This window comes from Vulpes lagopus, chromosome 19 (assembly GCF_018345385.1).
Source record: "Vulpes lagopus strain Blue_001 chromosome 19, ASM1834538v1, whole genome shotgun sequence".
Taxonomy (NCBI): Eukaryota; Metazoa; Chordata; class Mammalia; order Carnivora; family Canidae; genus Vulpes; species Vulpes lagopus.
Genome location: NC_054842.1, coordinates 3,577,936 through 3,592,687, shown reverse-complemented (window position 1 = coordinate 3,592,687; position 14,752 = coordinate 3,577,936). Strand labels below are relative to the sequence as shown.

The following is a 14,752-nucleotide window of genomic DNA, read 5'->3' as shown; positions in this document are numbered from 1 at the left end:
ATCTCCCCAATTAGGTTTATCATCTACCAAAGGAAATATTAATATTTTCAAAATTGGATTTAAAAATCAACATCATCCTAATTAAAAAAAAAAAAAAAAAAACCACTCAGGATTTCTGAATGTAAGGAGCTCCTCATTTTAAAATAACAAACAAAAATCCTTGAAGATCACCTTTTTGTATTTGAGTTTTAATAGCAATAAGAGATGGACCACAGAACAGTATAACAAAGTTGTAAGGCAATATAAAATTACAACTTAGAAGTAAAGACAATTTAATAAACTAAGAGAGGCATGAATACATTCTTGCTATAGGAAATTCAATTAGAAGAGTAAATAAATTAGCTATCCCCTATTATTAAAAACCCAATAATAAAACTTGTGACCCTATTCCCATGATCAGTACTAAAAATGAACAGATTAACTGAAAATAATCAGTTTTAGCAAAGAAACAAAAAATAAGATACCTAACCATATTATCTTAACATCTTATACTACATTCCTTTATCAATCTCCTAATGTTTCATTTGTAATCTCTATACCCAATGTGGGACTTGAACCTATGACCCCAAGATCAACAGCAGCTCTTTCTTCTGACTGACTTGGCCAAGAGCCCTGGGTTTGTTTTTAACAATAGGTTCCCTGATAGGAAAGTAAAGGCCTAGATTTTTACAATTTCTTCCCAATCTTTCACAGTTGTCTTGTCCAGCTCAGGCCACTGAACAGAAATCTCTTTAGGGACTTGTCCTTATCAAGTAGTTCCTAAACATTCAATAGTTCTCATAAAACAGCTTTCTTTACACATTCATTAAATATAGGCTGTTCACTTATATACCACTTGTTGCAAATTACTTTGTTACAGTAACAAAAGGAACAATTAGGCAAGTTTGAGAACAACTGGTTTCTGGAAACGATCTCCGTGGGTGGAAGCCTGTGCAGATACCAGAGCAGAGCCAGTTGACAATTTCAGTGTGCTCAAGTGTGGAAGTCGGAAAATTTTAGAGAAATGGAAAACTGAAGGGGATATCAGTATGAAGAGTTACTATAGCATACAGGCAGTTTACAAAAGCTGTAATATGTAGAAGAGAATGTTAACTCCAACACATTAACCCACCAACCACAGCACAATGTCAAAAACAGACATAGTGGAAATACAGAGCATCTGAACAAATCCCAAATAAAGCCAGAAAAATGTGCCATTGACTAAAGACATACAAAGGAAAGTCTAATTTTGAAAGTCACAATTCACTATGATTGTACTGCCTTAGTTTTATTAACCAGTGAGTTATGTCTTATGAGTTGGGTCAAATAACATAGTGGGGAGGGTAAGTAGAGTAAAAATTACATGGCTTTTTAAAAAGTCCCACAGAAGAATATAAAAAATAGTGAAAGGGAATAAAGGGGAAAGGAGAAAAAAATGAGTGGGAAATATCAGAAAGGGAGACAGAACATGAGAGACTCCTAACTCTGGGAAACAAACAAGGGGTGGTGGAAAGGGAGGTAGGCAGGGGGTGGATGTGACTGGGTGATGGGCACTGAGGGGGGCACTCGGTGGGATGAGCACTGGGTGTTATGCTATATGTTGGCAAATTGAACTCCAATTAAAAAAAAAAAACTAAATAAAATAAAATAAAGTCCCACAGAAGCTGCAGAGACAAAAGGCTTCAAATATCACTAAATGCAGCCGTATGGCCAGTTCAGATGTGATAATTTGGTCTGTAAACCTGGACATGGGCTTTACCAATTTCACAAGTACTGGTATGATTTTGAATAGTTAACCCCAATGTATCTCATTCTTACCTTTCAGAATCACTTAGCATAAGCAGAGCTGCTGCTAATGGGAGTGTTTTAAGTATGTGAATAGTATAAAGATAGGATATGCTGAGGTTGGCCTTGATTATCTCTTATATGTATTACAAGTAAACTTTTTTACAATTCTAGTTTGCCTAATGTTTCCCCTCCCCTTGGTTTTGATTGTGTGGCCAATAAAAGCAGAAAAAGGATCTCTGCCTAGTGGAATAATCTGCTGAATAAACTGTTCATTCTCATAATCATTACTCCATTTCCTGATCCAGCTTTAAGGTTTACCTAAAAAATACTATAAAATACTTTTAGCACCAGGAAAGAGCATGAATACCATAGGCGGAGGGTCAAAACGAGTGATGGGCTCTAATGTTAAATATTCCAAGAAAGTGGGGGCATCTGGGTGGTTCAGTCAGTTAAGCAACCGACTCTTGGTTTTGGCTCAGGTCATGATCTCAGGGTGGTGAGATTGAGCCCCACATCAGGCTCTATACTGGGTGTGAAGCCTGCTTCAGAGTCTCTCTCCCTCTGCTCTCCACCTTCTGAAGCGCTCTCACTTTCTCTCAAAAAAATAAAAAATTAAAAAAAAAAAAAGGACAGTGAATGTACACACAAAGTGGAGATATATCTAAAAAAAAGTTAGCAGGAGCACAAATAGAGGCTGCAGAGCTGAAGGGATGAGTAATGCTGGCTTCCAACTTGACTAAAGCTCTTTCAAATATAACTGGGTTAATAATTACACTGGAAGACATTGGGCAAAAACACAACAGAATAGCTTTGCTCAGCTGTCTAACTACTGTAAAACAGAGGTCAGTAAATTTTTTCTGTAATGGGCCAGAGAGTAATACGTATTGTAGACTTCGTGGGCCATATGGTTTCAGCTACAATTACTCAACTCTGCCACTGTAGTGTGAAAGCAGCCACACACAACATGTAAATGAATGAGCAAGGCTGTATTCCAATAAAGGTCTAATGATGGACACTAAAATTTGAATTTCATATAGTTTTCACATGTCACACAATATTATTCTTCTTTTGAGTATTTTTAATCATTTAAAAATGTAAAAAAACATGCCTAGCTCATGCATAAAACAAAAGCAGACAGGTGGCTGGATGTGGCCCCGGCTTAGTTTGCTGATCTCTGCTCTAGAACTCACCCTAAACTTAATGGGTGGAGATTAGAAGATTTTGTCACTCATGAGATAGCATGGTTTCTAGTATGCTAGACTGACTAGGGTAGGCACTCTCAGAAATTCCTAAATATTACTTAAGGGTTTAAGTATAAAGAGAAAACTTCATTCTTCTTAGTCCTTAATGACTAATAAGATGAAGTGCTAGATATAAAGGTGAATTAGACAAGGGGTAAAGCAGTATATTTCAGATACAGGAACAAGGGGAACAAGTCTCAGAGGTGGAAAGGGGCAGGTTCTTCTCTTGCTACAATGAAGAGACCAGCCCTGAAGAGAAAAAAAAAAAAGATAAGTAAAGAGGGGGTAAATGTGGTTTAAACCCCAACAAAATTCATATAAAACCCATAATTTTTAGAGGGTTAATGAATGAGAGTATTACCAGTGCTTCTGAAGAGTGCTACCAAGAGACAGAAACAGTTTAATACAAGAGCCTTCTTTAAAGCAGAGCTGAAAAAGATACTCAGTTGCAACACAAGATTTTTACGCAAAAGGAGGAATTATTTCAGAAGGCAGAGCCCAGAGTTCAGTGCAAAATCAAGAAGAGAGGAAAATACTGGTTTAGAGAACCATACCCAAAGAAACCATGAAACCTTCATCAAAGGAACACTTACCAACCCTCAAGTAAGGGAACCTAACTACATGTTCCTGTTGGATTTGAAAATTGCTATGTCAGTGAACTTCCCATTCTTCCCCTTCTTATATGGAATGTCTATTATGGATATTCCGTCCTGATACCACCATTGTATGATGAGCATGTGGGGTGCAAGTAAGATGTCTTTTTAGTTAATAGGCCTCTGGACAGACAGCAGCATACCACAGAACCCTTGCATGTGACCTGATGCAGGCCACAAGATCATGGACTTTGAACCTGATGCTCTAAATCAGCCGAAACTTTTGAGAAAAGTGCCTTGTGCATAAAAGCATGTGAATTATTGTGGTCAGAGGACAAACTGCAATTGTTTGTAAGGATAGCTATAACAATTTCTTGAATTCTTCAATGCTCCTTCCACGATATGACTGCAGCTCTTCCCATCCAAGAATGGATTCCCTGGCCAACAAGTAGGGAGGAGTAACCTGGAATTCTTCAGTTGAGACAAGATGTAGGAGAGGGTGGAGAGGCCCCTGATTGGTGATTCCCCAGTTTTGAGCAGGAATAAATCACTGAGGAAAACTTCTACAAACCAAAGTTTGGGCCCAAAGAACTCCCATCAATTAAACTACTTCAAGCAATGAGTTCACCAAAAAGTTCAAATACACAAGGCAAACCATTAGAAACTAAGAGTCACAAGTACAAATAATAGACTCAGCACTATAGACATAGTCTAGTTATATACTACAGAATATATATGAATATAACACTTAGAGAAATAATGTAGACAGAACCACAAAGATACCAATCAACAAAAGGCACTAGTAATGAATGAACAGATAAATTTGGGGAAGGATGTACTTGCCCTACCAGTTATCAAGATTTACAAAGCTAATTATGACAATAAGGTTTTAGTGCAGGAACAGACCAATTAATCAAATGAACAAAATAGAGACTTCAAAAATGACCCACAAAAATATGAAACTCTGATACATGACAAAGAAGTGATTCAACTCAATGGCAAAAGTATAAAAACTATTAGAATAATGTCCTAAAGTTCAACGAAATGCTTAGACAATGGATTATCAAGAAAAAAGGAACTTCCTTACTAAATATTAAAACCAAGAGTAGACATTTTCATTCCCATGGGAGACGGTAGTTATCCAAATTCAAATCAAATATTCAACTATATACTCCAAAAACCAGAGACCAAAGAGCAAATACAATTACTCTCAGCACATATTTGTAAGACAACTAAGAGAAGACTAATAACACTTCAAACTTCAATCTACAAGTAATTGGGAAAATATGAACAACCAAGGCCAGCAATGTGAACTACAGAGTCCTAACTGGAGAGAAAAATCAGAGGAAACTGTACGGAGGATGAAGATCCTGGTAGTGGTGGAACACAGACCTCAACGTTAAGATTTCCCCCAAGACTCCCAGGTAAGTAGCACTTAGAAAGGAGAGGTATCCCTTTGAAGACTGGTGAATAAAAGAAAGGAAGAATGGGAAAATGAGGGCTCTAATGAAATAAGATACTAAAACAAAAAAAAAAAAAAGATACTAAAACAAAACTAGAAATAGAAAGCCCCCGAGGTATCATTTAGTAAAGAAGCTGCCATTTCACCATACCAACAGAAGAGGGCATTCTTGAATGAAGAAACTAAAAAAAAAATCTTCCTGGTTTCAAAGAAATCACTTGTTACAAAAAAATATTCTTAGAACACTTGAGGAAATTTGAATATAGAATGGAATGGATTAAAAGGATGTGAATATATAGTTTAATAATTTACAAAAAATAAAAGGGCCAGAAGGAACAAGTTAAATAACATCACAAAGAAATCAGACAAATCCAAACAAACCCAGACAATCTAAGACAACTGGTCCAGACTTTTCAAAAAAGTCATTAATGTTATTGGTAATGCAATTATTTTATACATAATATTATGGAATCCTCTTGCATATAACAATGTTATTATGGATATAATGTAGCATACCTCTAAGTCTTAGGAGCAGCATATTAAATATTTTATGGCTGGAATGTCATAATGTCTACAACTTACTTTCCAACTGAGATTTAAAAAAAGAAATATACATGGAGATACTTTTATATAGAGAGTTAAAACAAATAAGGCAAACACTAGTTGTTCAATCTAGCTGATGGGTGTTCACTGCATGATAACTTAGCTATATACTCAAAATTTTTCTTAATAAAAAGTTTGGGAAACCACTTATTATAAAGCTAGAGTAGATACAGAGATATAAGCTCTGGAAAAAAGAAAAGAAACTACAGAAAACTGAAATACATGCAACAGTATTCATTCAATGAAGTAAAGAATGTTTTCTTTAATTGCATGGACATTAATTCACCAAGCATAAGAACATAAATTAAAAGGTATATATTGTCACTTTACACAAAAATAAATTCCAGATATATTGAACAAACTAAAAATAAAATAAAATAATGTTTTAGAATAAACTGGAAAACATTTGCATAGCATTGGACTGGACAATAGTCCTTTTCATTCAGGATAGAAAATCTGGAAGTCAAAAAGGACAGAACAGATATTTTACCTGCCATAACAGAAATTTTTAAGTTTTGTTGTAAAAACTCCACAAAGGAGACAGAGGAAATATTTATGACTTTCAACAAAAGAATAAAAGGTCTGAATATTTTATTTTATTTTATTTTTTATTTTTTTTAAGGTCTGAATATTTTAAAAACTGTAATGAACTGATGAGCAGACAAACAGCCCAATTAAAAAATGGGCAAATAACAACATGTAATTCGCAGAAGAGGATATGTTAGTTTCATTAATGAATTTAAATATTCTGAACCTCAATAGAATAAAAACTCCAGGAAGGCAGGGTCTTTTACTTATGTTTTCCAGAGATCACAAAAGCAGCAGCATGCTAAAAGCTTTCAGAAAACGTTTGCTCGCTGCTGGCAGGATGGATAAGTGGATGGAAAAATGCAAATTAAAAGAAAAAAAAAAGCATAATTTTTCACCTAATGACAATAATTAACGAGGCTATTACATTCAATGTTGGAAAAGGTAAAATAATATCTCTATTAAAATTAAAAACATACTCAATCTTTAACTGAACATTCAGAGGAATCTATTCCACAGATCAGAAGCACCACAATGTCCAAATATAAGTACATGGAGATCCACATTCCTTGTAATGGCATAAAGTTGTAGATAACCTGAATGACTCTGACTCAGAAACAGTTTATTACATCATGGTATGTCAATAATATGGAATACTGTATAGCTAATAAAATTATGTGAGAGTGGTCATTTTTGATGTTGAAAGATGAATGTTCTATGAAAAAAAGCAAGTTGCAAAGTGCTTACTAGTGTGTTTAATGTGGGCAAACATAAAATCTAATCTGAGTACCTACATAAATGAACATGGAATAAGATGTGTAAGGATACATATCAAACTTAATACTGGCCACTGCAGAACAACAAGATTAGAGAGGCAAGATACTATTAGATTAAGCCTGTTGAAATACTTGAATCCTATTTACCTTAAAACTAAAGTTAAGAGAGCACCAGGGGCATGTGGGTGACTCAGGCGGTTGTCTTTTTTTAAGATTCTATTTATTTATTCATGAGAAACATAGGCAAAGGGAGAAGCAGGCTCCATGTGGGGAGCCCAATGTGGGATTCAATCCCAGAACCCGGGGATCACGACCTGAGTCGAAGGCAGACATTCAACTGCTGTCCGAGTGTTTGATTCTTGATTTTGACTCCGGTCATGATCTCAGGGTCCTGAGATTGAGCCCTACATTGGCCTCTGGGCTCAGTGAGGAGTCTGCTTGAAGATTTTTCTCCATTTCTCTCTGCCCAACCATCCTACCCTCTCCCTAAAATAAATAATAAATCTTTAAAAAAGAAAAAAAGTAGTACCAGGGTTTCTTATGATGGATAGACAATGATGTGGGATTCATTGTAATTTAACAGAGAAAGACTACTGGCCAATCCCTACATTACAAACACCAATAATACTGTCTTGCTATATGGGATAAAATATGTATCACATGCAGTACTGGATAGGAGATGACCCAGAGATGATCCAAGAAAAAGCCTCTGGCCAACCACAGGATATTTGTTTCATCTCTGCTTATAACTGTCTTGTCTTGGATATATCATTTAACTTTCAGAGGCTCGGTCTTTTCACCTGAAGTGGAGCCAGATAATCTGTAAGATTGGGGGCTAAAATAGTCTGGTTTAGTATCTTTCCTTACATTAGGGGAAGAAGAAAGAAAACAGATACAACAAAAACAAAACACACAACAGAAAAGCTATTTGGTTTTACATAAAGTTCAAAAGCAAGAAATTGAGGTTTATCAGTTAAAAATCTTTTATTAAATACATACTGATTCTGGTGCTTTTTACTTTATTTTTTAAAAAGATTTATTTATTTATTTATTTATTTATTTATTTATTTATTTATTTATTTATTTATTTATTGAGATAGAGAGAGAGAGAGAGAGAACGCACAACCAAGGGTAAGGGAAAAGGGAAAGGAAGAAGCAGACTCCCTGCTGAGCAGGAAGACCAGTACCCTGGGACTGTGACTATGACCAAAGGAAGAGGCTTAACCAACTGAGCCATCCAGGTGCCTCCTTTATTTCTTTTAAAGAAAAAGAAAACCAACTTTGTTTTTTTTTTTTTTTTCCAACTTTGTTGTTTGCATGAGGGGAGAAAATGGGAATGATTAGCATGGAAAATAGATATTTGGACATTCTTAATAAAACCTCAGGTCAGGCACAAATGAAGTAAAATAAATATATCAAAAAGATGACTAAGTATTCCCGAATTTGAAAAGGTGGTAATTACTTAATTATAAGATTTTAAACTATTTCAAAGTAGTCTTTGATATTAGATGGAAACAGTCTACTTGAATGAATGAGCAAGTGAGAGAGAACAACAGAACTTTGAGAACTAATGGTTTAGCCAACGATGTGTCTCCATGATTACATACAAGCCTCAGTAACAAATGACTAACCCCCAAATCTGGTACTTACTACTTATTACAAAAATAACAATTATACTATCATCTAGTTCAACCTCTGTATTTTAAAAATACTAGCCAAACAGCCCGGGTGGCTCAGCTGTTTAGCACTGCCTTCAGTCCAGGGCGTGATCTGGAGACCCAGGATTGAGTCCTATGTCAGGCTCCCTGCATGAAGCCTGCTTCTTCCCTCTACCTGTGTCTCTGTCTCTGTCTCTCTCTTTCTCTATGAATAAATGAATAAAATCTTTTTTTTTTAAAAGAATACTAGCCAAAATAATCAGTACAGGAGAGTGATTTCAACAAGAAAATACTTAAAAAGCATTTCTATTTACAATGAAAAAATTTCAGGTTTGCTTTAATTCCAAACATTCTATTTGCTGACTATTGTACTAGGTGAGCTTTAAAATAACTGATTTATGGCTGCTTAAAGGTAGTGATCATTATTGTAGATTATAATCTCAGAGCTAAAGGCTCTAAAGAATCATTTACTCAGTGAGATTAGTGTGAGTGGCAATATATCAAAGTAATTGTGCATTTTAATGCACTTTATTAGATGCATGGTGCAAGTTAACTTCTCCAAACCTTAGTTTGCTCATCAGTAAAATTAGGATAATAAAGTGCCTAACTCTAGAGGTTTTGATTTAAATGAGAGAATATATGTGAGAACGCTAAAAAATTAAAAAAAAAAATTATTACCTAAAATACTCGAAATAAAAATATTTTAAATAATCAGGTACCAATTATATTCTAGATCATTATATTATATTATATTCTAGATCATTAACCCCCCAAAAAAGAAAAGAAAACGTGTTTACCTTAATTCCTATTATTACGCTTTTCAGCAATTATATTCTAGATCATTAACCCCCCCAAAAAGAAAACGTGTTTACCTTAATTCCTATTATTACGCTATAAATGTTACTCAGAAAATATTTAAAGGAATTCATTTTATCCTTATTCTAATTAGTAAAGCACAAAAGTAACACTTTTGACACCCACATAATATGGGTTTCTATAGTAATAATATATTGGTATGAAGCAACTCACAACCCTTTTTTTGGTTCTCCTGGACTTAAAGGCCACACCAGTACAGTATGAGTAGAACAGGATGGCATGCTGAGCCAAAGAACAAAGAAAAACTAACACACACTAAAGATTAAACTCAGGTCTTACTGGCTTTAGTTAATTGGATAGGATACTTTGCTAAAAATAGCATACATCTCTTTAATCTTGACATGTATCTCTGGGAGAGGTAAATTAAACTCTAAAATTTCAGAAGTAGATTCAGTCAGAATTCCAAAGAAGTTCACTTTATTTTTTATTTTGGTAATCTTACCTGAAAAAATATTTGCTAAACTCAGAGGACTGTGATAGGCTTACTCAACTAATAAATACATGCCCTCAACCTACCATATTCCTTTCATTAGGAAATAATCATACCTATCTGTATAGTATATTCCTAGGAGTAGCAAATGAAATACCTAGACTGACTCCCCATATTCCATATAAATTTCTGAGAAAGAAAATGTATAGTCTAGAAAGCAAAATAGTATAAAGAGAGAAGAGGCAACCCAACCTTCAAGTATTTCAAGGTGTCATGTTAAATAATTCATCTTCTCTGCTTAAGTTACAAAGAGGCAGATTTTAATGCAATATAAAATAGTATTAATTTATTCAGAATTGAATTTGGCTTATAATCTTCCTGAAGGACACTATGCCAAACTGAAAGAACACTAGAAATCCCTGTATCTTTTGATTCAATAAACTTGAGGGATTTATTCCAAGGAAATGACTGGAGAGGCGCTAAAAGATATACATAAAAGAATAATGGAATTGTTTATAACAGCAAAAAATACTGAAAGCAACCTAGATATTATTTAGCCATGAATAGTTTTCAATTAATAATTTAAGATAATGAGAAAATGCTCCAGGTAAAATAAGAAAAATGCTATATAGAAAGATATGGTGAATGCTGCCAATTCTGTCCTCCTCCTGAAAAAACATGTGTAGGTATAAAAATGATTGGAAAAGTAATTATGGAAGTAATTAGAAGTACATCATAATTTACCCGTTGATTATCCCACATGTAGTGGTACCATAGGTGTTTTTGTTCTAAATTTTCATCCATACACACACATTATTTTAATCAGATGTTGAATAGTCATCCAATAGGAATATTATAAAAGGGGCTGCTATACTTGAATAGCAAATTGAACTATATGCCAATGTCCCCTTTAACACAAAGATTCTACAACTTTAAGGAAACTTTCTATAACTAATTTAAGAATCATTAAGCCTCTGCCAAGAACAGAAAATCTAAAGTTAAATTTTCAAAGGACTGACACCCAAGAAGAGCATTAATTTCTGAAGCATTATCAATATCCTCTGGCTAGTAGCTCTTTTCTTAGACAGAAAAATAGGCAGTGAAACTAAATGAACTGTGGCAAACAAAAGCAACAAACAAAAAAATTGCAGAATGAATCTGCAATTGCCAAAAGAAGAAGGATGAGGAAGAGAAGGAAGAAGGAATGAAAGTATCACCCTTAATTTTTTATCAAAAGAGCCGCTGCTTAGATGGATGATATAATCTGTATGAGTGATTAATGGCTACTTATCACAAAAGCTACCTAGCAATTTTCATATCTGGTAGGACTACAAACCAGAGAAGGTGAGGTAGCATAAAGAAAATCTCTGTTTCTTTAAAAAGAATACCAGATTTTATCAATTCAATTAACATAAAAATTAAGTGAGCTTTGGTAGATAAACTACAACTTCAATTTCCATCTATGAAAAGAAAACAAAACATGAAATACAGAGCTAATTATACACCAATGGCTCAGATTCACAAAAATATTAAATATCATGTATTTAAAATACTAATTCATTTTAAGTCAAATAAGAACGTTTCATGAAATAACTATATCATATATATCAGAAATCTATAATTCAAAAATCAAGATAAAAAAATTCCCCTTACAGTAATTCAAAGTAGTCATTTGTTACAAAAGAAAGAAATCACAGAAATGTCATACTTTTTACCAGAGGTAAGAATGCATAATAGAAAATATCATGTAATAGGATATGATAACTAACATTTGGATGAGAATATACTCCTATAATTGTAAAAAACAAGAAGAAATTAAAATACTAATATTTAAATTATTCAAGATACCCAGATATATCAGTAAGACATTTCTATTTTACAATATTTACCTACTTATTTATATGCATATGAATATATGTACATATATGATATGTTTATATATAGATATATGAGTATGTATATATCATACCATCTTTCTTGATAGTTATATGGCACACTAAAGATAGTTAAAATATTCATCGTATTTTCCCTGCATATAGAAAATCGTATGACTTGAAATTAATGTTCAGTTGTGTAGAAAGATCAAGAGAACACAACTTAAAGACCTGGTCAAAATATACAACTTATGTTTCTTTCCTTTATGCTTTTAATAAAGGAGACTGAAGACCATGATTTTCCTACCAGTTATCATAAACAAGGAAAAATCTGTTTTCCCAAATGAAAACCAGAAAGAAAGAAAGAAAGAAAGAAAGAAAGAAAGAAAGAAAGAAAGAAAGAAAGAAGCTAATGTCCTTTTAGCATTAAATATTTGCTTATTCTAATAGGATTCATTTTATCAGAAAGACCTGGCAGAAACTGGCACCTGAAAAGTACTCATGGTTTTATTAGAATATGAAAAAATACCCATAAAAATTTTTAAAAAGATAAATATGCTAGAAGTTCTAATATGATCAAAAAACAACTATGTGTTGTATAACTTCATAAAAACTGTTTTTTCCTGTTTATTATTATCTAATTCAGAAACCATTTTTAAGGCAATTTCACTTGACCACCACCCATTTCCCATTGTGACAAACGATTCAATACCCAGTATCTTCAACCATTTTTTCAACATTGAAGTATTTAATACTCACTACTAGGTGAATTTATAGAAATGTTACATAAATCAGTATTTCTTTAGCAACTATAGCACCCGAAAATTAACAGCCAAATTCTGAAAAACCTGCTTTCTCCTTAAAAACAGAAAAACCCAAATCCCAAAACTCCCTGAAAGGTCTCCCTTTAAAATGACATCTGAAAAATGAATACTCTCGACTACATTAATCCACAGGAAACAGCAATATACAATATTTTAAAAACATTTTGGAAAAGGCAGCATATTTTTCTGTGTGTTGCAATAGACTCTCCAGATCTGCAATCATGCTGCAGCCATGAATAAACATATTCTACTGAAGTTCTAAGTATTATGTCCATATCAAGGGCATGAGGCATGCACATCAGATTTGAAATGGATTTACATTACCTCCAACCTTCGGGCCACCTGCTGAACCAGGCTTCCTTGCACTGTTGACAGGATTTCCGGATGTTTTAGGTGCAGGAACCTTGAAGGCTGAAGCAGCTGATGATGGCCTATTTCCATCCACTGATTCTTCATCATCAAAGCTTTTATCTGCACAAAGCATTAAAAAAAATGTATTTTAAGAGAACTAAGCTTTGCTCCATTTTCCATAAGACTCAAAAACCAAATAAAGCTGTATATAAAACCATTACTTTGTAAGATATAAGATATAAAAATAAAGCTCCTTTGAATATTATATATTGGCTAACACCATATATAATAACCCAGTATTATGTAAAATTTGATTGCAATATTGTATTTCTTGCCTATATATTAAGTCAAAACATAAAACCAAATATATTAACTCTAAGGATAGTAAAAAGCATTTTTCTTTTTTTTTTTTTGCTACTCATGTAAGCATTTTCTGCCAGCTCCTCCCATAGTATATCTTCCAGCACACCCTGCCTTATTCCTTCCACCCAGATCCTGCAACTTACAATCACAGATCCGTTTGCAAATCAGTCGCCTCATTCCTCTGAAAGCTCTTAATTTCCCTCACCCTAGGATGCTCCCAATGGTTCACATGGCCAAATACAGTAGGTTCAGTACTAATCAAAGATTCTATCAAAAATAGACAGAAACAACCACAGAACCACCACTGAGGTTTGTGCCGGCATTTTTCTTTCTCTTCCCTGCCCTAGGTGCTGTAACAGCCAATCAGCTACAAGGTGACATCATCTTATGGCAGCTACTGCCAGATGAAAGGTAAAAATTCTCCATGTATTTAAAAAATTATCTATGCAGCTGCAATTATTCTTTGCCTAAATTTCAAAGGCTTTCAATACAAAGGTTTATAAACCTAAATTTGTTTTCTCCTATTTAATTCACATGAAAGTTAATACGAATATAAAATAAGGTTTTATGCAATAATCATTATGCCGGGGTGCATTTTATTGCATCAGTAAAACATGGAATATCAGAGTGCTCATTACTGTGTATAATTAACTCTGTAATCTTACAATTCGCTGTTTATTTAGGCCACAGAAACCAAACCAATTTGTTTTCATAAATGATTCTAAAATATCCTATCCAAAGCTCCTTTTAGAATATTTATTAATGACCACATTAGTATCATCTTGTATAAAATGGTACTCCCTCATCTCCCACAAAAAAATCACAAGCAATATGCATTTACTCGTCTGAGAAGATGGTTTTCTCTAGGACCCTGCACAAACCAACCATGACAAACAAGATGGGCGAGGCAGAGAAGCAGATTTACCACAGGCTTCAGATCAGTATGTCAGAATCTTTTCCTTTCAAGTCGCTCCTCCTTACCTATGCAAATACCCAAATCAACTAGAATGAAATCATTACTACAAAGGGAAACTTCAAGTCCAACTAATAAATATTTTTAAAGAAAATTTACCAAACAAGTGATAAGACTTTTATTTGGGAAAAAGAAAACCAAAATAGACACACGCCCATATAGAGCCACATTCCATTTCAGTGTTGTTGTTTTTTTCCTCTTAAATAGCACGATTTATAAGAAAAAAAAAAAAAAAGGATCTTCAAGACTTTTTTTTTTTTTTTTTTTACCCTTTTTTTAGTATAATACTATTAGGGAGTCAGTCAGGATCAGTTAAAAACCTATGCTCTATATAGACTGCTTTGTTAAAAACACTAATATTCCCAAATAAACTTTTTTTTGCCACTATCATGTAAAAAAATATATTGCTAAGAGAGACGGAGTAAATACACAA

The 14,752-nt window shown here is 33.7% G+C and overlaps 1 protein-coding gene across 33 annotated transcripts in view; it reads right to left on the bottom strand.

Annotated features, from left to right (window-relative positions):
* CLASP2 (cytoplasmic linker associated protein 2) overlaps positions 1–14,752 on the bottom strand; it is a 176,587-nt gene that overhangs the window by 106,940 nt on the left and 54,895 nt on the right. For 27 of the 33 annotated variants that reach the window (XM_041733812.1, XM_041733817.1, XM_041733813.1 and 24 more), the window contains one exon: positions 12,957–13,103. In XM_041733812.1, coding sequence (XP_041589746.1) covers positions 12,957–13,103 — 147 coding nt within the window. Of the gene's footprint in view, positions 1–12,956; positions 13,104–13,489; positions 13,686–14,752 lie in introns of those variants that run through there. The other 6 variants (XM_041733834.1, XM_041733837.1, XM_041733838.1 and 3 more) reach the window with 3 other exon arrangements.